Here is a 27,013-nt window from a genome sequence, read left to right as displayed (position 1 = left end):
TCCATTTCTTAAATATCCTTGGACTTCATTTTGTGCAAACTTTTTATGAAAGTCATATTCATTTTATTGTGAGAGTATCCCATTAACACATACAGTTAGAAAGTTATTTGTTAAGAACACAATATTGACAATCTTGCTTTTTTTTTTCAGTTACAAGAACAAAGTCTGTTCTGTTTCCACTCTATTTGACCCAGAGTAGTTCTGTTTCTTATTTACTTCCTATACTGGATTTCTGCACAATATTTTGTGTAAAGAAAGGATTCTTTTTCCAAGTAAGAGTGAAGAATTGAATATATGCATCAAACTTTGCTCCCTACTCAAGCATAAAAGCCATGGTAGACAGATTTTTTAAAAATGCATAAAACTTCAAGAGCAGGAAAATAAGAGAGAAAAAAATACAGCACATTTTTGGAAGCAGAAAAACACATGAACAAATGACAGTTAACTAAGCAGACCTGAAAAAAAATATAACACCAAATGGGAAGTGTGAAAAGCTTTAAGAACCAACCAGTTAAATCAGATAATCAAAAAAGAAAAAAGAAAGAAAGAAAAGGAAAACCAAAGAGTTTCAAGATGGCGGCGGCTGCGGCGGCTGGCGCGGAGTAGCTGAGGTGGAAAAGGTGGCCACTGGGCCTCAGGCAGCCGGGAAACTTGTGGACCTTCCTCTGGCCATCTCTTAAGGGAGGACTGCTGCTGCTGGCCGGTCGTAGGGGCTCAACGCCACTTTGCCCCCGGCAGGAGAGGCTGCCTCATTTACAGGCAACAGCTTTGAAGTGTGGAGCAGGAAAAGAACTGATTCTTAGCTGCAAAAGTGAGTCTTGAAACAGGGAACACGGCGCCAGGGCTGCTGTGGATGCAGCCAGGTTCCCGGAGGCTGGGGCCGCGCTGAAGGCGGCCAGCTGCCCTATTCAGGATTCGAGGTTTCAGGCCGGCATTAAAGAAGATTCCTGGGAGCGCCCGAGCGGCGCCGCGACTGAACAGCCCGAGGTGGCAGCGCCGAGAACACGGAAGGCAACAAACCAGAGACAGAGCGAGCGCCCGACCTGGCACAGCACTGTGAGTGATCCCTGGCACAGCTCTGTTCGGGGGGCGGATGCCCACGCGGCTCCCGCCTGCACCACCAGGCCACTCACTGCCACGGTGCTGCCTCCATTTTCCCAGGTGCAGGCAGCTCCGCCCTGCTCGGCCATCACTGAGCCCATTTGCTTGGCCTGGCGTGGGGCTTTCCGGACCCTGCGGGCCGACCTCCTCTCCCACTCCCTCCAAGGTTCTCTGGCAGGGCTGGGGGTGTGGGGCGTCCCGACAAGTTTTGGGAGGGCTAGGAAGTACTGGCGGGCCGACTGTCACTTCACCACACCCTGGACTCCGGCCCCGGTAAACTTCCTGTTACTGGGAGGCAGATACCATCTCTGCGACCACCAGTTTGGAAAAAAGCCTAACGAATTTCTGGTTGGGAATAGTGTGGTAGGAGAGTTCCCAGGTCCGCTTGAACCTGCCGGAGAGCAGGCTGCAGGCGGGCACTAGACTCGGTTTATACCGGGGGGATACAAAGGTGAACAAGACCCGAGAAAGATCTACACAGTGCTACAAAGGCACCCAGAGAGACCGGTCGTCTGTGCCTAGCAGAAACCTGGTAGACTTCCTGGGCGAGGCGGTGCTGAGCAGGGTCTTGAAGGCCCAGCTGATAGACGAGGGGTGCAGAAGACACGCCCCAGCCCAGCACAGTGTGCACAGAGGGGGGAGACGTGCGGCCAGGGAGGCGGAGACTCGACAGAAACCACACACCCGGTGGGGTCGCCACTGCACGATCTAACAGCCTGGGCCAGAGCACACGGAACAGGGAGAAGTCCTGTACAGAAAGTGAAAGCTCAACAGAGATCACACACCCTGTGGTACGTGATCCACCAGCGCAGCAGAGTACAAGCTGACTAGAAAGGTGGATCCCCGGAGAAGCCCAAGACCCGAGGCAACCACACATACAAGACACTAGAGGCTAACTGAGCAGTCACGGCGGGAGCCATACCAAATTGGCAACCACAGCAACATCCTAGTTAGTCATTAGTCTTAAACCGGTGGACTGTGAAACCCCCTGCCACAATGAATAAACACCAAAAAAAAGACACCAGAAATACAAAAAATCAAGAAAGTACACCAGCAAAAGTTAATAAATCTCATACTCTAGATCCTATAGAACAAGAAGCCCTTGAAATAACTGACAAGGAATTTCGAGTGATAATTCTAAGGAAACTGAATGAGATACAAGAAAACTCAGCTAGACATCATGATGAAATGAGGAAAAGTATACAGGATCTGAAAGAGGAAATATACAAGGAAATCAATGTCCTGAAAAAAAATGTAGCAGAACTTGCTGAACTGAAGAAGTTATTCAGCGAAATAAAAAACACAACGGAGAGTTTAACCAGCAGGCTTGTCGAAGTTGAAGAGAGAACCTCTGAACTTGAAGATGGGCTGTTTGAAATAACACAAGCAGACAAAAAGAAAGAAAAAAGAATCAAGGACATGGAAGAAAATCTGAGAGAGATATCAGACAACCTCAAGCGCTCAAATATCCGAGTCATGGGTATTCCAGAAGGGGAGGAAAATGGAGATTCCATTGAAAACATATTCAACAAATTAGTGGCAGAAAACTTCCCAGGTATAGGAAAAATCACAGATCTTCAGATCCAGGAAGCTCAACGATCTCCAAACGTATTCAACCCAAAAAGGCCTTCTCCAAGACATGTCATAGTCAAATTGGCAAAACTCAGAGACAAAGAGAGAATCTTAAAAGCTGCAAGAGAGAAGCGTCAAATCACCTATAAGGGAGCCCCAATCAGGTTAACATCAGACTTTTCATCACAAACCCTAAAAGCTAGAAAGGAATGGGATGATATTTTCAAAATAATAAAAGACAAAGATTGCCAGCCAAGAATACTCTACCCTGCAAGGCTATCCTTCCGAAATGAGGGGCAAATAGTATATTTCTCAGACAAACAAAAACTGCGGGAGTTCACTACCACAAGACCACCCTTACAAGAAATCCTCAAGGGAGTACTGGGTTTGGTTCCTGAAAAATAACTACCACTGCCATAAAAACCTAAGAAAAATCTAAACCCGCTAGTACAATAAAAATGGCATTCGTGAAGAGAAAACAAGCTAACAAAAACACTATCTACAACCTAAGGAACCAACAAACAAAGAAACCAAACAGTAAATCAGAAAGCAAGGAACAAAAGACACCTAAGACAACCAAACAACCAATAAAATGCTAGGAATAAATCAACACCTTTCAATAACAACTCTTAATGTTAAAGGCTTAAATTCCCCAATTAAAAGACACAGACTGGCTGACTGGATCAAAAAGCAGGACCCAACTATATGCTGCCTACAAGAGACCCACCTCACCCATAAAGATTCACACAGACTAAGAGTGAAAGGATGGAAAAAGATTTACCATGCAAACAGAAAAGAAAAACGAGCTGGAGTGGCTATTCTTATATCTGACAAAATAGACTTTAAACTAAAAACCATAAAAAGAGACAATGAGGGACACTACTTAATGATAAAAGGACTGATCCATCAAGAAGACATAACAATCATAAATATGTACGCACCCAATGTTGGAGCAGCCAGATTTATAAAACAAACTCTATTAGACCTAAAGAAGGAAATAGACACTAATACCATAATAGCAGGGGACCTGAACACTCCACTGTCAATATTAGACAGATCATCTAGGTAAAGAATCAGTAGAGAAACACAAGATCTAAACAAGACTCTAGACCAATTGGAATTGGCAGATATCTACAGAACATTCCACCCAACAACCTCAGAATATTCATTCTTCTCATCAGCACATGGATCATTCTCCAGGATAGATCACATATTAGGTCACAAATCAAGTCTCAATAAATTCAAAAAAATTGGAATTATCCCATGTATCTTCTCAGACCACAATGGATTAATACTAGAAATTAATAACAAACGAAACTCTGGAAACTATACAAACACATGGAAATTAAACAGCATTCTACTTAATGACATATGGGTCCAAGAAGAAATCAAGCAGGAAATCAAAAAGTTTATTGAAACTAATGAAAACAATGATACATCATACCAAAACCTGTGGGATACTGCAAAAGCAGTATTGAGGGGAAAATTTATTGCATTAAATGCTCACTTCAGAAGAATGGAAAGATGGCAAGTGAACAACCTAACACTTCACCTTAAAGAACTAGAAAAACAAGAACAATCCAATCCTAAAGTTAGCAGACGGAAAGAAATCATTAAGATCAGAGCAGAACTGAATGAAATTGAAAACCAAAAAACAATTCAAAAGATCAACGAATCAAAAAGTTGGTTTTTTGAAAAGATAAATAAAATTGACAAACCATTAGCATGGCTAACAAAAAAAAGAAGAGAGAAGACTCAAATAACAAAAATTAGAAATGAAAAAGGCGATATTACAACTGATTCATCTGAAATACAAGGAATCATTCGAGACTACTATAAACAACTATATGCCAACAAATTTGAAAATCTGGAGGAAATGGATAAATTTCTGGACACACACAAGCTCCCAAAACTGAACCGTGAAGACGTAGAAAATTTGAACAGACCAATAACAATAAAGGAGATTGAAGCTGTTATCAGAAGGCTCCCAACAAAGAAAAGCCCAGGACCAGATGGATTCACAGCAGAATTTTACCAAACATTCAAAGAGGGATTGACACCGATTCTTTACAAACTATTCCAAAAGATTGAAACGGACGCAAATCTCCCAAACTCATTCTATGAAGCAAACATCATCCTGATACCAAAACCAGGTAAAGATATAACCAAAAAAGAAAACTACAGGCCGATATCCTTGATGAATATAGATGCAAAAATCCTCACTAAAATACTAGCAAACAGAATACAGCAACACATACGAAAAATTATTCATCACGATCAAGTGGGATTCATCCCAGGGATGCAAGGTTGGTTCAACATACGCAAATCAATAAATGTGATACACCATATTAATAAACTCAAACACAAGGACCATATGATCATCTCTATAGATGCTGAAAAAGCATTTGATAAAGTTCAGCACTCATTCATGACAAAGACCCTCTATAAGTTAGGTATAGAGGGAAAGTATCTCAACATAATTAAAGCCATATATGACAAACCCACTGCCAATATCATCCTGAATGGGGAAAAGCTGAAAGCTTTTCCTTTAAGAACAGGCACTAGACAAGGATGCCCACTCTCACCACTCCTATTCAACATAGTGTTGGAAGTACTAGCCAGAGCAATCAGAGAAGAGAAGGAAATAAAGGGCATCCAGATTGGAAAAGATGAAGTCAAACTGTCCCTGTTTGCAGATGACATGATCCTATATATCGAACAGCCTAAAACCTCTACAAAAAAACTCTTGGAATTGATAAATGATTTCAGCACAGTAGCAGGATACAAAATCAACACACAAAAATCAGTAGCATTTCTTTTCTCCAATAGTGAACATGCAGAAGGAGAAATCAAGAAAGCCTGCCTATTTACAATAGCCACCAAAAAAATAAAATACTTAGGAATTGAGTTAACCAAGGAGGTGAGAAATCTCTATAATGAGAACTACAAACCACTGCTGAGAGAAATTAGAGAGGATACAAGAAGATGGAAAGATATTCCATGCTCTTGGATTGGAAGAATCAACATAGTGAAAATGTCCATACTACCCAAAGTGATATACAAATTCAATGCAATCCCCATCAAAATTCCAAAGACATTTTTCTCAGAAATGGAAAAAACTATTCAGACATTTATATGGAACAATAAAAAGACCACGAATAGCCAAAGCAATGCTGAGCAAAAAAAATAAAGCTGGAGGCATAACACTACCTGACTTTAAGCTATACTACAAAGCTATAATAACCAAAACAGTATGGTACTGGCATAAAAACAGACACACTGACCAATGGAATAGAATAGAGAATCCAGAAATCAACCCACACACTTACTGCCATCTGATCTTTGACAAACGCACCAAGCCTATTCACTGGGGAAGGGACTGCCTCTTCAGCAAGTGGTGCTGGGATAACTGGATATCGATATGCAGGAGAATGAAACTAGATCCATACCTCTCACCGTATACTAAAATCAACTCAAAATGGATTAAGGATTTAAATATACACCCTGAGACAATAAAACTTCTTAAAGAAAACATAGGGGAAACACTTCAGGAAATAGGACTGGGCACAGACTTCATGAATACGACCCCAAAAGCACGGGCAACCAAAGGAAAAATAAACAAATGGGATTATATCAAACTAAAAAGCTTCTGCACAGCAAAAGAAACAATTAAAAGAGTTAAAAGACAACCAACAGAGTGGGAGAAAATATTTGCAAAATATACATCTGACAAAGGATTAATATCCAGAATATATAAGGAACTCAAACAACTTTACAAGAAGAAAACAAGCAACCCAATTAAAAAATGGGCAAAAGAGCTAAGTAGGCATTTCTCTAAGGAAGATATACAAATGGCCAACAGACATATGAAAAAATGCTCAACATCACTCAGCATCCGGGAAATGCAAATCAAAACCACATTGAGATACCATCTAACCCCAGTTAGGATGGCTAAAATCCAAAAGACTATGAACGATAAATGCTGGCGAGGCTGTGGAGAAAAAGAAACTCTCATACATTGTTGGTGGGACTGCAAAATGGTGCAGCCTCTATGGAAAATGGTATGGAGGTTCCTTAAACAATTGCAGATAGATCTACCATACGACCCAGCCATCCCACTGTTGGGAATATACCCAGAGGAATGGAAATCATCAAGTCGAAGGTATACCTGTTCCCCAATGTTCATCGCAGCACTCTTTACAATAGCCAAGAGTTGGAACCAGCCCAAATGCCCATCATCAGATGAGTGGATACGGAAAATGTGGTACATCTACACAATGGAATACTACTCAGCTATAAAAACGAATGAAATACTGCCATTTGCAACAACATGGATGGACCTCGAGAGAATTATATTAAGTGAAACAAGTCAGGCACAGAAAGAGAAATACCACATGTTCTCACTTATTGGAGGGAGCTAAAAATTAATATATAAATTCACACACACATACACACATACACACACAAACCGGGGGGGGGGGGAAGAAGATATAACAACCACAATGATTTGAAGTTGATACAACAAACAAACAGAAAGGACATGGTTGGGGGGGATAGGGGGAGGGAGAAGGGAGGGAGGTTTTGGTGATGGGGAGCATTAATCAGCTACAATGTATATCGACAAAATAAAATTTAAAAAAAAAAAAAAAAAAAAAAGAAAAGGAAAACCAGGCACACAAAATACATTAATAACTAGTAGTATAGGAAGCAGCATACAATACAAAGGATATATTGAATGTAGCTTGAAAATAGTCGATCCTTATATTTTTCTTTCCTCTTCTTCACCCCTAGGAGCCTGCCCTCCACCAATTCAGCAACGCTCTAGGAAATTATTCTCAAAAGAGAAAAACAGAGGGACTCCAGGCTGGTAAATGCCTGGTCCATCTAAAATACTGATTTTTAACCCTAAAACAGGATAATTAAATGACCTAAACCAGTCTGAATGCAGAATGCAAAGATTCCAAGCTCTCTTAACTGATGGTTACCAGAACATTGGCAGTAAGGGTATTTATTTTCCAGGCAAGAGATTAAAAGACACTTGTTAGGGAAGTCTAACAGGCCCGAGAGCAAAAATCCAAAGACACAAAGTTTTAAGGATTCCTCAACAAATAGTCCACCTAGATTAATCTGCGGTAATGCTCAAATTAGATAAGTATTCTCTCCCATCCTGCTACACCCATAGAGCTTCCAAATCAGATTTTAGTTCCCCCTTCTTCATCTTAAACACGTTGCTAAGAATTAACAAACATCCAAAGAGAACTTCTAATATGAAAGATATAAATCCAAAAAGACAATGGAAAAATGCAACTGGGAGGAAACAGGTCTTCCAGAAAGAAGGAAATGTCACAATTAGCAAAATATTTTTAATAAGATTTATTTCATCTTTATCTCACTCTTTAATTTATATTGCATTAATTTTATAATGTACATAATACATTTTACATTCTACAAATAAATCAATATACTTTTACTAGGGTTAAGTTCTCAAAATATTTTTCCTAATAGGAATATGTAATTAAAAATTGGGGGCACCAATTTGCTAGCAAATAAGTGACTGAGATCTTGAGCCATTATGATTGATCTTTATTTCTCCATAGAGATTAACTGTGAATTTTGTACATGGCAGAAAACTAACAAATATTCTCAGAATTAATATTTTCTTCCTCTTACACATTTTAAAATTTTTCTAAATTTTAGTACATGATGGAGATTTTGAGAAGTATTAACTATTGGATCATTTAATCTATTCCCAGAATGTTGGTAAAAATTGTTTTGTATTATTTCTAATTTATTCCTAATGGATGAGTGTCAAGTGCCACTTTTAATATTATTAGTAAAGGTGAATTCATTGTTTCGCTTTGGGGTGAGGGTGGGGGAAGAAGAGAATGTCAAAAGAGTACTATTAATATCTTCAAAGATAGAAGAGAAGATGTCACAACCGTAAAACAAGAACTTATAGAAATTAAAACATTTTGGCAGAAATGAAAAACTCATTATAATATTTTGAAAATACAGATGACAGAAATAAGAAAGAGGAGCACAAAGATAAATTTAGACTCAAAAGTTCAGGAACTACAATGTTAAAGAAGAGGTGCCATTGAAAGTAAACAGAGATTGGGCCGACCCCGCGGCGCACTCCGGAGAGTGCGGCGCTGGGAGTGCAGCGATGCTCCGTCCGCTGGTTCGGATCCTATATAGGAATGGCCAGTGCACTCACTGGCTGAGTGCTGGTCACGAAAAAGACAAAAAAAAAAAAAAAAAAAGAAAGTAAACAGAGATAGTGGGGGGCGGGGGGGATCACCAGAGAAATAGTTCAGAAACTTTTCCTGAAATTGAAGGACAACAGTAGCTAAACTGAAAAATTTAGCAAGAACTCAGAAAAATGAATGAAAGTAGATCCATGCCTATGATTGAGATATTTCAGTATGCTAAAGACAAAGAGAAGATCATAAAAACTTAAGAAATATTTAAAATAATATTACACAAAGAATCAGGAATCCGAATGAATTCAGGTTTTCCACAGTAGACTGGAAGTCAAAAAGCAATGGTAGAGTGCCTTCAAATTTATCTAGGAAAATTACTATCTTAGAATTCTATAACTAGCAGTATGAACGATTATTCATGAGAGTAGAATAAAAGCATTTCAGACATAAAATATCTCTGAAATTGGACCTCTTGGCATTCTTCCTCTAGCAGCCACCAAAATTAGAGAGTAAATTAAGAAAAAGGAGGACATGTGTTAGAAGCAACAGGAGATTCACCATAGCAGAGAGAGAAAGGGGATCCGCAGAAGGTGAAAGAGGGAGAAATCTTGCCACAGTAACAGTGCTGCAGACACAGAGGGCCACTCCTCAGTCTAGACTGGAGCAGCATGACTTAAGTTAGAGATACACTAAACACTGTCTTCACTAAAATCCTTAAAGGCATTGTACCATCTTTTAGACTTGAAGACAAATTTCTCAGGGGACCCTGACCTATACTGTTGTTCATACTTTGCTTGCCTTGGTCCACACTAATGAAGTTCTTCTTGTACCCTTCATGCCCTGTTCCCTGAAACATCTGGGTACTCTTTTCTCTAATAAAGTAGTCTGCTTAAACTTACACCCCAAAGTTGGAGATGAGCCACAATAAGCCTAAACTCAGAGTGTATGGAACAGCCCATTACCTCTGAACCAGTTTTTTGTCAACAGCACAGTCAAGTGTCTTGATTCTGTTGTATATGCACATTTTATACACTCTTCTGTATGATAAACAGGCATTAAAAAGTATTGTGGTGCTAAAATACCTTAAAATTATTGATGTTTACTACATATACTCATTCAATAATAGCAATAAGAAACATATTTAAAATTTATATAAATGTATATAACTGAATTGCAAAATATTTGAAACATTGCAATCAATAAAATATCCTTATCCACTTTATGTATGTGTAAAATAAATATTTCCCCTTAGCATCCCCACAGTGGTTCAGATTATTCAGTTGTAAATTTGTGAATATATCTCCTTGGTGTCTTCAAAGTTGTTAGGGTTACTTAGCAGTGATGTATGTGAATATATCTCTTTGTTGTTCCCATAGTGGTTCAGGTTATTTTGTTGTGGTATATGTAAATATAAATCCTTGGTGTTTTGATCCTGTGAGAGTTTGTTGTGGCTAGTCATATAGTATATGTGCCTCCATGACGATCTGGAGTCACAAGTTATGTTGTTGACTAGAACAGCTGTTCTCTTCCTCTGTTTCCTGCAATTTGAGTGTTACTCAATTAGAGAATATTGCTTATTAGAGAATATATAGCCTTCCAAGGGAGGAAGTGTCATTTTATTAATTGAAATTTATTTTGGAAGTAATTAAGATTTTATTAAAATTAAGATTAGTATTTCATATATGCATAAGCACCTAAGGAGTCATAAAATATCTGGCAATAATATAGACACATTTTAGGAAATGGAACAAATATTAATAGCATATGTTGTTTATATGTTCTATATTACCCATAGAGTTAAAATACAGGAGGTTTTTATATACTTTTCAAAATTTATTCATTTAATACTTGAGAAAAGGAACTGTCAAATTATCTAAATAATTTGATTGCTTAAAAATAATTAAAGATGTCATTATGAAATGGCTATCATCTAATATTGCTTAATATAATAAGAGATTGATTTTTAAAAGTGCTTTAAAATCAAATCAGAATCTGATTGATAAAAAGCTTAATATTATCCAAAATTTGAACATTTTTATGAGGTATTTATTTGAGGCTTTTTACTACTAAAAAACAAATGCAGAGATTTTTAGCAGTGGTTTGCATTACTCTCTAAAATTATATTTTGGGACTAAATTATCATTGAAATATAAATTTTAACTTAAAATCACCATGACACTAGAAATTTAGAAAGCAATTGGGCATTTAATTTTTAATTTAATTTAGATATATAATTTGATTATGTAACGTCTGTGAATTTAAAGAAATACTCTACAGAGCTTTTTTATTTATTTTCTGTCAGGAGTTCTGATTCTAACTGTTTTGCTTCATAAAGTATATGTAATTTATAATTTAAAAATATTTTACTATGGTGTTAACATCTAAATCACATCATTACTAATATTAGTAATATTAGTATACTAATTGTTAATATTGAGCCTGTATCTTCCTCTCCCTTTTGCTCAATTACATTGAATTATCAATGCACAAGGAATTCTTAAATTGGATGAGTTGAACTTCAAATATAATATCACTGATCACCATACTCATACTGTCTTATACAACCCAATGAACATAGTCAATATTCATTCAAAAGAGGTGAGATCATGGCTGTCACCACTAGAACTATTATTTTTCTTGTATTAAATGCCATAAACCTAAGGATTACATTATATATCCCAGTCCAGCTTTTCCTAAATCTGAGTAGCTCCTCTCCCAAGCTTGTTTCTTCTTTTCTTCAGGTAGTTGGGAAGTGGCCATCTTTGATGATTTAGAAGTATTCAGGATCTGTTCTTCCCTTAATGCAAAGAATATATGGTGCACTCATTTACACATACAAGAGATAAATGAAAGCCAAAGCTGAAAGTAAAATGGACATAATTTTAATGATTTTTTTTTTAATTTTGTGCATTGGATTCAAACAGCAAACTGTGTGCACTCAACTGTTATCACAATGTTGTCAAGAGGTCTGTGTCTTTACCATTTTACACACAATTGTTCATTACAGCATGTTTTCAGCCTCAAGGAAACCAGGGGTGTGGCATGGTAAGCAGTGGTGGTAGTGCACCTAGCCTTTATATTATCTAACTTGAAAATATTTCTCTTCTATGATTCCTTTTTTTCTTGATAAAAATAGTTTTCACCAAACGTTGGTGGTGCACACGCACTACCATTCATGCTTGACATCACACCCCTGACAGAAACACATGTTCTTATTTTGTTGATAAAAAGTATTACAAAAATTTCCATACAAAAACTATTTTCATAGAAATCTTGCATTTCCACAAATAAACCTGAACATTTTTTTTTGAAAAAAAAAACTGCTCAAGAATTTTGTTCATTTAACATTGTGACTGTATTGGTAAATGCAGTCCACTTCAAAGTTCTCTCACATACTTTTCTATAGCTGACCAATCCCCTTTCACCTATCACTGAGATCTTCCCAGGCTCCATCAAGTTCATATTTAGCAGGAACAAAAGTTTGGATTGACATATCCGAATATTAGAATGAAATCTTCAGTCTTCCACATAGCCATCAATACTCAGCCCTCTTTTATAACTTAAGACAAAGATTGCAAAACATTATTGTTTTAACTCAGAATCGCTGAACCAACTGTTGCTTTTTTATTCATGGTGTAGGGTTAGGGAAAGGGTGTCGGGTGGGATAGATAGGGATCTGGCTGAGTTGTATGTTAAATTTCCTGCTTTGTTGAGTTTAAGAAAAACATTATTGGCCTAGTAATTGACATTTCTATTTCAGTCAGTGACACAGACTGTCAAAATAAGAAAGAAAAAAAAAAGGAAAAGAAAGAAAAACAACTGATGAAGATCTGCCTTATATTCCATTTGCCATGGAATTCAGATTTGTTTTGCATTACTTTTTTTTTTTTCACATCCTATGAACACATATTGTCTATTCAGAATGATAATTATACTGAGTAGTTGGGGGCTAGTAACATTATCACCTCTATTATCTGGGTAGACTGCACTGTCTCTTGAAACACTACAGTTTTTGCTGATTCCAAGTATTTTTATTCTTGTGACTTTTTCACTGGTTACCCTGTTGGACATTGATATTCCATCTCCTGACAACAGTTGGGCTTCAAAAGGAACCTGTAATTTCTCACTGGACTGCATTTGAAACAAGCCACAAAATGCACATGTAACATTCACTCAGAAGAAGGGAGGAACCCATGATAAACAGTGTAACCCCGTGTAACTTGGTTGATCCATGATGCTTGGAAATCAAGTCTAATCATTGCAACTGTTTAGATCACAGAGTCTCTAGTTCATAGACACAGCGGCATGAGGTAACTCATTTTATTTTGCACAAGTTGCATATTTCCACAGGAAATATTCTCGCTAAATTGTTTGGAAAAAAGACGACAGTTTGTGCTTGGGTGTTTGGCTTCCCAGCTTTATGCCATGGTTTCTTTACCTGGCAACCTTCTGTCGTTAAATGTGTGCATGTTGATAACTTCTTCTGTTTTCACAATAACTGGGGCCTGTGGCTTATGTTTTAACCGACGCTGGCACTTCAGGGACATTCTCAGCTCTTCTACCATGGCACTACAGAAGGACCTCTACAGAAGAACACAGAAAAAGTGAATATTATAAAACAGGTAAAATGTAGCTGTCCAAAAACAATATTATTAAAATCATTCTCAATAGACGTGTCAAACATAGAAGGCTTGAAGGTTTAAAAAAAAATCATCATAAAAATTATAACAAATTGTTACACTTCTATTACGTAACACGTGATAATTAAAATAGTCTATCAAAGTGGGCTAGTTTAAAGAAAGTCTCCACCTGACACTGAAATGAACTGCCAACTAATAATGTATATATTACAGATATATAGAACTAAATTTTCTGATGACACTATGTGAACTTGATTCGCATAAGATAGAAATCTAACTTAAAATTGAAATACAAACATACCCAACTCTATATCAGAAATCCATTTTGATATTTAAACAAAAATAATAATATAGGAGATGTACTACTTTTCAGATTATAACATGAGATATGCAAATTTTCTTTAAACATTGATTCTTCATTGTGCATCTCAAAACAACAAAAATAGCACTCACACAGACATAAAAATATGGAAAATAATTTCTGACATTTCATTATATCTTTTTTGTGATTATTCCTATAAACACATTGATGATGATTAGAAACAAGTATGATTTAATCATGAAATGACAATTTGTAACACATTAAACATCCGTGAACAAATATGAACTTTTTTGTCATCACTAGCTTGTAACTGAGAGCTGATAAATAATTTATCCCATGAGGAAAAAAAAAAATCCTATAAATATTTCCTTTTTTTAATTCCCATCTCATTGGCAACAGATTTGTTAGAAATTCTGTAGATCTGGGGGTCATTATTACAGCTCCTCAAAATTAATATTAAAGAGTCATACATACGAAACAAAATTTTGTTAGTTTCTCACCCCACCTAGTTGAGATACATGTGTGTCGGTTATGTATAAATCAGATTCATTGACCAACTGCATATTGTAATTGAAACTCAGATGGGCTGGGACTTAGGCTTTTTCTATGCTATAACCAAAAATGTTGACAACAGCCAAAAATGTGAATAAGTAAGAAAAATTTATATAATTCTATAAAGTGATATGAAAACATAATGCAATATGCCTAATCAAAAGTGCATGTAAAGAGTTATCTGTTGCTTTATGTTTTACTGCTTTGATATTTATCAACTTAGGCTGATTCCAAGAGAATAAAGAATAAAACTAATACCATAAATGTATATTACTTTTTTAAAAAAAAATTATTTTGCTTACATATGTTTTAGGACACTCAAAATGACATTTTGAATTAATTAGGCATCTATGTGTTTGGAAAACTAATTCAGAAAAGGGGAAAGTGACTTTCTACAGCTTATTCCTGATTTCCACCAGACATCAGAGTTTTGTGATTTTGACATTGCTCTGCTACTTTCTCGTCCATCTGCAGCTGTATCCTCATTTTTCTCTGATGGCTTCCTTAAACAGTTTACTTAGTGGTCTTCCTAACTCTAATTCTTCCCTATTCCTTCTCTAAAAGCTCACAATTACTAGATAGTCTATTTTTTTTTGAACAACAATTATTAATAGCACTTTCTTCTCTAAGAAACAGATCAAATCCAAACCTACTATTTTTCCCATCATGATTTCTCTGATCTAGCCCTCCGCCCTTTCCCTCCATCACTATCTCTTTCTTTCCTTGCTCTGCACACACCCTTCTCTGCTTGGATCTCCAAGGTTTTTCTCCTTTGCTTCTCCTTGGTCTGGTGCCTTGATGAGTTTGTTCATCCTTCACATCACTGCAACTTTATCCTTTACCTCAGAACAAGGCTCCAGTTTTAGCTTAATTAGGAAGTCCTTTCCACCTGACCAATCAAAGTGTTTTCACTTGTTTCAGTTTCCCCCCTCAGTATTTTTCACTCATTATCATGTTTTTCTATGTGGCCTCTCAGTCTTCTCTGTGTCATTCACTGATCTGTCAAGAGCAGAGCTCAAGTTCTCACAGCACTGCTTGTACCGTGTTGACTGAATGAACAACAGTAGCTACACATGACCCTAATATTTTAATTCTTATTTAACAACATCTCTAATTTAATTGTCTATAAAAGTTTTTCAGGATTGGAAGCTTAGCAAAATGCATTGTATACAAGTTATCTAATTAAATTAGGCAGAACTTTAGCATTCGTTTAATAACATTAAATTAATAAAAATAGTAATGTATTAGCACATATAATGGGTGATGATTAAATGCTACTCATGAATTCCCCATTAACTATAGTCACTGCCATGCATTATTTATTATGTGTTAAATTATACAGTTCTGAAATTGAAGTATTATATTTCTATTAAAGGATTTACATGGCACCTGACAGCCAGTATATGGACACTGTTGCTTGTTGCTTAATACCTACTATTAGATGTACTTATTAAGAACATGATGAGAATGATGATGAAGATGGTGATGATGACAACACTGCAGAAATGCAAAAATCTGACTCCAAAAGGGGGAGGAATACATAGTCTTGAGGTAACTTAGTCTTGGCTCTCTGTTGAAACATTTAACAGAATAATTGATTAGATAATATAACAAGGTCAGAACTTGATCTCATTGACATTTAAAAATGCTATAGGATGTGAATAACACTAATTGTTGGAAATAAGCCTTCATTTAAACCAAAAAATTTCCAAATGTTAAATAATTTGTAACACTCTCTTCTTGGCAATCTCGATCTTCAGACATTTTGAGTATATTAATTTCAAAACAGAATAAAATAGAAAATTACTTTTTTGTCTATATTAAGAGTTGTCTAAGCAACTCATTTTCATAGCAAAAAAATCTTTTAAATGTACATATGCATTCAATTATGAAATGACTCAATTTTATTTCTAAGTTGAGTATTTAGTACCCTATACTTACTTCAGACTAAAAATAAGGACACATAAAACTATATTTAAGTAGTTTCAGATAATATTAAATTTATAATGCTGAGTAATAAAATGTAGATGAAAAACCTGCTCCAGTCAAAGACAGGAATAGTTTTGTCTTTTATGTTTTGAAATGGTTTTAAGTAAATTATATTTACAAATTTAGAAAAAAATCTCAAAATTGTTAATCCTTAACCCACCATTACCTATAGAAATTTTAAAATATATATTATATATTTTAAAAGGCCATTAGAAAGTAAAAAATTTATTCAAGCAAACTATAATCAATCAATTGGTAGAACTGATTATGTAACTTCAAAATTTCAATGTTATTAAAAAAAGTTATTAATTTTCTGTCTGAATAGGCTGAATTTTGCCAGTTCCTTTTTGACCTATCAATGTAAGTTTACCTGAAAAATTGTTTTATATTAGGTTATTAATAAAGCCACTGTGACACAGCAGCTTCTCTTACTTGCAGAATATTTCTAATTCATCATAGAAATCTGATACCCTTTAGATTTGAGCAAGATTTTGGAATTAGCGTGGCAAATTAAAGGACTTTAATGATATTATCAAATACTGTTCATTCATGATACCAGGGCAAACATATTTTTCCTTTTTTTAGAGATCTGGAATGCAAATTACATATTTTGATCTATGTGAGTATCCAAAGTTGAAACTGTACAGTGTTGTGAAATATAGTTATTTTCTCTGCTGTATGTTGCCAAAAAATCACTGAGTTTTAAATGAAGCTTTAACTTGCTATCATTTGATAGAGATAAATTGTCTTTCCTACTTCATACAAATGATTGAAATTTATTTTATTTTTTTAAATCAAACTATGAAATGTCTTTGAAAAACCCAAGTGCATGTAACAAGTGTTTCCCAGGTTATAATAAAAGTAGTAGAAACAATAAAAGAAATGAAGAAAGGAAGGGAGAGAAGGACAAAGGGATGGAAAAAGAGAGGGCTGGAGCATGGAAATAAAGAAAAAAAGTTATCTTGCTTTTCAAATCACTTCCCCTTAGGGGTAGCAACATACGCCTTGTGTCATTAAGGTAAGTTCCTTAGGGTGAAAGCAACAATAAAATGTTTCTGCACATTAATAAAACAGACTACAAAAAGAAAATAGAAAGGCACAAGGATACTAACCATTATTAAAAACCTCTTTTAGTAAGTTTCAAAAGTTTACTAAACAGTGTCTGGATGGTATGGTGGCACTAACCAAATAGAAGATTCCTGAAAATGAAAATTTAAATCTTTGAGCTGTTAGCACGTATAATTGCATTTAAATTAGTAAAACTCTGTATAAAATCCATCATATTTAATGAGGCAACCTGTACTTACACATCTCTAGTACTCGTAATGATAAAGATCTGGAAACTTAAAAGTATAAACTTGGCGATATTTACATTGCCTTTTTTTAAAGCTCTGTTTTGTATTTTGAGTATAATAAGAAAAGATATAAGTGGTCCACAGATAAATGTTTTCAGTAATATCATTATTGTTGTTACAGAATAATTTGTTCTTAATAGCTTAACTTTTAAATTTATAGGTATATTTATATGATAACATGCTGTGACAGCATTTGCAGAAGCACAGATTTTTTTTTAGTATTAGAAATCTAGTTGTAACCATGCTCCATATTAAACACATACTTAAACGTCATTTTTAGGTTAAAAAACATTATATTTAGCAATGTCTTTTTTTTTAAGTAACTAAAAAAAATAACCACTTTTTTAAACTTTTAAGCTAATCACTCTTATGTTAAATGTATATATTAATTTACTAACCGAACAAAAAATAATCATAAAATATACGCTACTTTCCAGGATGCATTTAGTATTTACTTTAAAGGGAAACTCTATTTTATGAATATTGCTGTCCTATTCTTTGATAGTATAAAATTAACTAAATGGTATTCTGATATTTATGAAGAATAATCATAATTTCCATACGTTTTTTGCATACAGTTCTTACTCTAAGCTCTACCAAAATATCCTACAGCTGCTTCTATCAGATATTGTAGCTATACATTCTTATATATACTAGCACATATCAACCAGTCTGTTTTGTTTTGTGCTTGCCACTTAAATTATTTGTTAACTAATTTGTTAACTAATTATGGATATAAATATAATTATGGATATACATATAATCCATTCTTAGACACTTTCTAATTAATTTCTGATTCCATAGGCCATTTGCCCAAGAATTATGAATCATATGTAATGGAGGCAAATCAAAACAATCACTGTGATCAATTGCAGAAAATTATCTCACATTAGATAACAACTAAACTAACTAAATAATAACTAAAATGGAATAAAACATATCTAGAATGTAATATATAATATTACATATAACCATTGGAGTATTAAATAAGAAAGCTAAGCTTAATTTAACATAACATTTAATTTTTCCTTTTGATTTATACTATTTTTAATTGGCAGCCTTTTAAAAACATCAAACAACTAATGCCATACATCAGAAGTATGAATTGACCTAAAGCCAAATAAATATAACAGTGAAGCAATGAGAGATGACAAATGACTGGCTAAAACACTCATGTTAAAAAATATATAGGAACTTTGATCTTAATATCTAGTTTTAGAGCAGCTATCATTTTGAAAAAGTTATTATTTACCTAAGATATACGGCAGTCAGAAGGGACTTCATAGGTAGGGTCTTTAGTTGTCCTACTGCTTAATCAATGTTACTTTACAGCTAGGAAAATTAAAACTTAAGAATCAAGTTATATATCTAAGGTTAGGAGCACAAGTATCAGAGTTAAAACAGAAACCCTGTTATCTTGACTTTTATTCTATGAATGCTTATTAAATGAGCATGTCTCTTTAATTATGATTTTATTCTCAGCTGAACTTTTAGCCTGGACTCCATTATTTCTAAGTGTTAATTTTTTGAATATTAAATAATAAAGCAGACAGAGAAAAAATAGGGGGAAAATTTATCCTTCTCAGTGAATCAAATGACAAAGCATACTGGGCTTTAGCATGAATTATTATACAGTAATAAACATAACCTAAGATTAAAATATTCTCAGAACCTTGACTCTTAGAGAAAGAGTTACCCAATATGTTCGAATTGAGTTTTGCAAATACAAAGAGACAGAGAAAAATGGAGCATCATTATACATTACGCTTCCCCTGTTTAAGCTAAAAAAAAAAAAAAAAATCAATAAATAAGGTCTGATAAGCTTCAACACCACTTTAGTCAGTACAACTGAGAAAGGCATTTTAAGAAAAGCAATGTTAATCATCACATTCTGGCTGGTAGTCTTAATAATACAATTTTAAAAAAACGTTATAATATCCAAATAACTAATGCTTAATACTAGAAAAGCTCTCTTTTTCCAAGGTCCAGCAGTTAAAATGTATCAGCTTTACCAGTAATAATAATTATAATGATGTAATTACAGCTGTTTATTATATGTAATTACAGCCAGTTACATGAAAAAAAAAACAACAAAAAAACCTCTATGTACATTAACCATCTTAATTATTAAAACACTTTCATCAAGAGTTTGTAACTTTATTTATTTATGAAAAAAGTATTAAAAGACAAATTAATTTTATCCAAAGCTAAACAAAGTTGAGTTGTGCTTTCAAGTCTTTTTCATTGTAAAACTCCTGCTTAATTTCTACAAAACTGAAATAATTAGACAGAGCTTATGATTAAAGCCCACAATGTTTATCTAATTCAAACACCTAATCCACACATTTTCTTAGTATAACTTCAGGGAGAAAGCCTATCAAGAAAAATAGTTAAATATTCTATTCCGTTTGTACAGTAAAGTACAGTTTAAACAGTGTTAGAAATAGGCATCTTTGACCTTGAGAAACATACTTGATGAGACACTTATTATATTCACCTTCACAATATAGTTGATAATATTTTCACAGCTTTCAGGGTAGTTTTGTATTCAAATGAAGTACTACATTTTAAAACTCTAAAGTCATTTATAAAAATATGGTAGTAAAATTATCTGTCAAGCAACAATTTTAATTTAAAAACATTATCTGTGGGAATAAAAAGAATATAGGTTTTCAGACAAATGACTTGAAAATCATTTGTTTATGATAATCTAATTCGGAAGTAGATTAGTGAGCAAAGTGAAGATTAGCACTTCAATATATGTACATGTAAAGATGTTTTTAAAAGTTCTTATAGAGGTTACTAATGGAAATTGAGAGACATTGCTCTCAGAGAAAGGCAGTGATGTAAAACAATACAAAATGGACTATTTGTTCAAAGTTTACTTCAAATTTTAACTTCTAATGAACAACATGCTTTACAGCTAAATTTCCTTACACTGAAAATTTACTTAAAACTTTTAACTCCTGAAAAGTTAAATGCAGCTTAAATTTCTTACATTAAATACAGTTAGTGAAAAGTACAGATATTTTGTCGTTTGTAAATGGCATTACTAGGAAAAATGTAATATTGAAATAAAATCTCTACTGATAATTCATAACATTGTTTGAATCCCTATACCTTATTCAATAAATAGATTCTTTTAAAAATCATTGCTCCTTTAGAACAAATTCTTCAACATTCTGAATGCAATTCCTTATAGGGATCTATGAACAACTGGTTTTCATTCTTCTGTTTCCAGGAAATACATATTCAGACAGTTTTGAAACATGTTTTCTTTATAAATACTACTTCCTCCAAGATCTTGCAAGTTTGAACTCAACCTCTCTGATTTTTCTCTTTATCATTCCCCAAATTGCAATGTTTCATTCATTTCTGCTTCTACTACTCTGAGTTATAGCCATCTGCTACATTTCTTATTCAACTGTTAGATGAAAGAACATTCTATGTGCCCTCAAAAAAAGAAAAAAGTTTTGATCAGTTCAAAAATATTATTATTTAGAGATTATCCTGGATAAGATCTATCAGTGTTTTGTAATAGAAACAACTATATTGATTAAAATGGACTATGTTCTGTAAAACACTACCACATAGTACTTAAAGTGTATTTCAACCATCTTAGAGGAAAGTTAGAACAAAAATGTGTGTTCAAGATGGGACACCTACCTCACAAATTCAATATCTGAACAATATTTCATATATATACACACACACATATAAATACATATGTGTATATGTATATTTTTTATTTCTCAGACATATTTAGTATATTCAGTTAAGACCTGAGTTACAAGAGAGGGAATATTTTTGACAATATTTTAAGTTTTTTTCATGGCCGGAAACTCAATAATAGCAATTCGACAAAAACAATCAGTGCAAGCAAATCTATTTTCAACTACATGGGAAATAATATATTTCTGCATACAAATCAGAAAAAAAAATCATTCTACTATTTTGCTGAAAATCAAAAGAAGATAGAATTATATATTTTTTAAAAGAAAATATTCATATGTTTAAGAAATAAGCAGTTTTAAAGATAAACTAATAAGCCATAGTTATCATAAAATAGTTTTATAAAAGTTAAAATTATTATGATTGCTTATAATTTATGTTTACAAAGCTAATATGTTATTATAAATACTACCACAGAAAACAATATTTTGTATTATAAGCAGCTTATTTCAGCTATAAGTAAGTCTTAGAAGAGGAAAACAAGACATTTCAAACAAATCTATGCACCTAAATGCACTGATGATGGTCTCAGAAATACAATAGTTTCTCGGATTGTGTAATTAGTGAAATTTAAGTAGCAGTATGTTTAAAATCAAGGAAAAGGTAAGGCAAAGAGAATATTAATTAAATTAAATTGTATATGTTGTTACTTATTTTTTGCAGACATGTTCAGATAAGAAAGACTTTTTGAGTATATTTCCAAATAGCCAAATTATATGTTGGAAAAATAAGAAAAAATAAAGACCTATTTATTTTAAAAGTCAGAATAAATGAAAAGTAATGTATCTTCAATGCATTAATATTGGCATCAAGTTAAAGCCATTATTATAAAAATTATGATACATCATCTTGTGGCTATCTGAAAGGAATGCAATTTACATTTTTTAAAAATTTTTAAGGTCCACATATTTCAACTTTATCTTCTCTTTTCATTTCACTCTGCCCTCATTTTAAAATAATACATTCCTTTACTACTTTTAATTATCAAATAGCTTGAAAATGTAAAAAAAGCTTTGGTCATCAAGCTCTAATCATTTCCATTTATATTACAATATAAGTGCTTTAAAAGGCATTTTATTTCCAACTTTAGGTAATAATATTTACTATAATTTCATCATTATCATCATTAAAGGTAAGACTTGATTTAGAAATATATCACTTATTCATAAATTTCATATTCAGCTAAATTGTGTGTATATTGTATCTGACAGCTGACTTAGATAAAGATAGGAATGTTCATTTGTTGTTTTTTAAAAAAACACTAGAAAAGTATATACTAAGGGAAGAACAAAAAAGGATAAAGAGAAGAGAAAAGATATAACAAAGCAATATTGGGCTGGAATTGTGACTAATACATTCTTGTTTACCTTCAACATGCAAAACAAAATTATTGCAGATTTGGTTCTCAACAAATATGTTTGAGTATGTAAGTAATTCACAAGTGTTTATGCACTTTTAAAATTTAAGAAATCTAGGTTAAAGACATAAGTATGATAAGTATAAATAAACTGAATTTCTATATGTGCTCATGCATCTATTATGATAAAATCTAGGAATAGCTCATGGCTAATTTTAATAAATCAAGTAAGGTGTTAAACATCTGTGTAGTACAACCCAAGAGATCTATTTCTCAAGAAAAATGAAGAATTGAATTCAAGAACTTAATTTATTACAACAAATAAAATGGGTCACTTCCAATCAATCCATAATTATTTAATTTAACATTCTGAATTACATAGAACCGTAATTCTTTTTTTATGATAGACTTTTTAAAGTAGGTTTCTGAAATCAACTTTATTATTAATTTAAATGAGTGATAGGTAGATAGACAGATAGATGGATGCTATGCCACCAGGCACTGTTCAAGGCCTTGAAGATACAAATAAAAATCACTAGATCCTTGTCCTAAAAGAAAGAAGAATCTAATAGGAAGAAAGGTACCCACAAGTTGAAACCAACAAATATGAATAAAATAGTGTGCTAAGGGACAATGGAGATGTGCAAAGTATTCATAGAGAAAAGGTATCTTGGCCTAAGGCTGGAAACACTTTGAAATGGGCAAATACCTTTCCAACTTTCTCGAGAGAGGACAAATGTTTCTGCATGATGATAGTACCTAAAATCAGCTAAGTAAAAAAATGAGATACATGGGACACATTATTTTTTTATTGAAATAGGAAATGAAAAGTGACCTCCACCTTGTAGGAATGAGCTATGTATGCCCTGTGCCTAAATCCGTTATAGCTATTGACTAAGCAAAGCTTTCTAAAGAAGTGGATGCTTAGGAGTTCACAAGGTAGAAAAATGGCAACGTTTTGGTCCAGGCAAAAGGAAGAAGATGACCTTAGGAAATTGAAAGTAATTTAATGTGGCTAAAGTAAAGGTGCAAATTGGAGAGAGGAAAAATATAAAACTACAACTGTGGACAAGGACAGGTCCTGAAGGGTGTCATCTGCTAAGCTAGGAAATTTGGATTTCCTTGTGGACACAATGTGGAGACTGTGTGAAGGCCTTGGGAAGTGCAACTAACATGCTCATGTAATAGCAACACAGTTGTTTCTTTGCAATGTAATGAAAATGCTTTATCTGTTTCGGTTTTTTAAAAGGTACATTAATTTCCTCTTCCTAGTTTTTTAGAAAGTGATACTGGTCCGTACAATGTCAAGAGATCTGATTGATCTCTGAAAAATTCAACTAAACTAGTTATTTATAAAAACGAAGCAGATTGACTTATAGAATTAAATCATCACACCCTTATTTTGGTTTTAAACAAAATGCTTGTAAAAAAAAATCATGCCAGAGACATAGCCTAGGTAAATCGAATGAACAGGACATGTAGAAAAAAAGGACAATAGAATAGCACATATTGTCAAGAGGTTAATTCTTTTTTTTTTTTAATTCAGAGCAATAACTTTATAAAAATCATTATATATGGATGATTTGAGGTTCCAACTAGAAAATACAAATTCTTTCGATGTTTTTTGAACTTATCTTAGAGATTGACTAACCAAATATCACATTTATTGACAAATTATAGGAAATATGGTAATTGATGAATTAGTAGTTTTCTTCTTTTGTTAGTCCTTTGGCTGTAATTTCAAACTTATTTTGATGCTATAAATAGGAGTATAACGTGAAAAGTATACTTAGACATAATCATCAGTCACATAAGTGCAACTAATATTTGATTTAGCCAAGTTAGCTTAAATAGCCATCCTGAATGTTGTAGGGAAATAGATTGTGTGACTGTCCGAATTTTTCAAAATATTGAATTGATCATTTCAGTGGTAGACAGATGGAGTTAAAGAATTTATAAAAACATTATTTCTTAGTGTCAAGTATTGCAGTCAAGTAAAAATGTAAAAATGCTATATTTAAAATTCTGAGTTCAAAAATGCTAAGTAATCATAACATAAATCATTAAAGACAAAGGAAGATATTTTTGTTTTCAAAAATAGTTTTAAAAGTGCAAGCACTTCAATGTCTATTGGCAGAATATATCTGCCTTGCATTCCTGTATGATATTTTTTTTAAAATACCTCTTTCCTGCTTTTTGTACTTATCACTAACAGCTCATAAACCTTTTAAGTACTAAGGAAAATATAATCTCACTCTGCCACATGGTCTAAAGTTAAGACGTAAAAAATGTTGAGCTTTATTTTTACGAAAGGTTTAATAAATAAAGTGCTAGAAGACTTAAAAATGTTAGTTATTTTATGTCCAGAGCTATAAATTTACATGTAAAAAGTGTCATGTATCATTTGAAAGAGTGATTTTTCTATTTTCTTCATATTTATAGAAATTTGAAAATTATAGCACTAGAAATTTAGACTCTGAATGAGGTCACAAACTTCAAGAATAGAATACAAAAACATTTATACAAATGACTAAATGTATTGAAATCCCAAGAAATATTGTAACAGTTTCTATACATTTGAGGTGTACACATATTCTTATAAAAACTCTGGTGCAAGGAAATAAAGAACTCATATTGAATGGCAAAAAAGAAACCATGGTATTTTCACACATTCATTAAAGTAGAAAATTAATTGTAATTTGTACAATGCAAGCTAAGATTTTTTTAACTAGGAATTTATCAGACTAAAGATATTTTTGTTAAAATTTCATTTACGCTCTAACTTGAAAGTGTTAATCAGTATTGTATGTTAAAATCCTTTTTGATGGGCAAAGAAGTACTTTTTCTTTCACATTAGTTTCTGAATTTTGCTTCCTTCATTAACTACATCCTTCCCTTAAACCGACTGCAATGAACTTCAAGCAACAAATATTTCTCATCTTTCAGGTTTCAATAAGAGTAGAAATAGCCATTTGTCCTAAAGCTGGCTACAATTAAATATATTACAAATAAATTAAAAGTCATGAAGATGATTATGAGTCTTTTTGTGAAATATAATTTTATATTTCACAAAATATAATTTTTTTGTTCTATAATGAATGACATAAGACAATTAACAGCCACAGTTCTAAGCATTACCCTGGCTGGAAAGATCAAAAATCTTTTTTGTGTGTTTTAGTATAAAAACAGTAATTGTTTTAAATTGAAAAAAAAAATGATATTTACCTTTTCCAATTGAGCGTTTTTTTTGGATTTATATAAAAACTCGCCCACTGCCACAAAAACCGAGAGCACTAAACCAGCTGCCAGAACAATGAAGATGCCACCAATGTTTTGAACGCCCAGAGCACTGGCCTCTTTGCTCTCCTCCTCAGGGCAACCATTGCCCCTCCACCACTTCTCCTTCATCATGTGTAGCTTGCCTTCCTCTTGCAGCTGAAGAATTGCTATGGTGATTTTGTCTCGATATGGAGAACCTAAGAATGGAGAGGATGTGTTAACCATTTAAAGGAACCCAGAATTTCATAATTAAAGGTCAGTATGATGAGAGGAGGACAGACATTTCTCCAAATGCTCCAAAGAATACCAATATGCATTTTCAGTAGAGAAAACCGACTGGAAAAAGATAGAAGTTTAATAATGTAAATCAAGGGGATAGACTTTATAGATGTTGAAGGGTAAAATGAACTTTGTTTTTAATAAAGAAAATGTATCCTTCTATAAGGCAGACTCAGCTCAGAGCTCTGGAAAATAACTAACACGGTAACTAGAAATCCACAAAAGTAAACAGAATAAAGTGCAAGAATGTTTAGCTTATGTCTAGAAATTGGTCTATACTAAAACAGAGCATTGATAAAATAGTAATCTCTATTTTTAAGAAAGTTGTGGGGAAAAAATGGCATTTGCCAACATTAAATGCAATAATTTAAGGCAATCATGATTAATAAGCTGTATTCAATGACACCTAATACTTTGAAGATAATAGTCAGTCACTCATACTTGTTATTTGATATAAATAACAGAAGTCACGTGTTGTACAGACTTGGATCTTTCAAAAATAATTATTGCAATTTAATTCATAAATCGAGGACATTATGGCCTGACATTGTACTATTTGGTCATTTGTTTCTTTATCATTTTGTGTTTTGGGGAGAAATGTTCTTTTAATGGAGAATGCAACATACATGAAA

The 27,013-nt window shown here is 33.5% G+C and overlaps 1 protein-coding gene across 3 annotated transcripts in view; it reads right to left on the bottom strand.

Moving 5' to 3' along the window:
- Positions 1-13,294: 13,294 nt before the first annotated feature.
- The window catches only part of GRIK2 (glutamate ionotropic receptor kainate type subunit 2), a 636,972-nt gene continuing 623,253 nt past the window's right edge, over positions 13,295-27,013 (bottom strand). Inside the window, exons 15-16 of one of the 3 annotated variants that reach the window (XM_063096320.1) lie at positions 26,049-26,299; positions 13,295-13,459 (exon numbers count right to left, since the gene is read on the bottom strand). In XM_063096320.1, coding sequence (XP_062952390.1) covers positions 13,295-13,459; positions 26,049-26,299 — 416 coding nt within the window. Of the gene's footprint in view, positions 13,460-15,840; positions 15,961-17,530; positions 17,579-26,048; positions 26,300-27,013 lie in introns of those variants that run through there. The other 2 variants (XM_063096321.1, XM_063096322.1) reach the window with 2 other exon arrangements.

This window comes from Cynocephalus volans, chromosome 5, assembly GCF_027409185.1.
Source record: "Cynocephalus volans isolate mCynVol1 chromosome 5, mCynVol1.pri, whole genome shotgun sequence".
NCBI lineage: Eukaryota > Metazoa > Chordata > Mammalia > Dermoptera > Cynocephalidae > Cynocephalus > Cynocephalus volans.
Note: the sequence above shows the minus strand (reverse complement) of the source record. Positions and strands in the feature narration are given on the sequence as shown.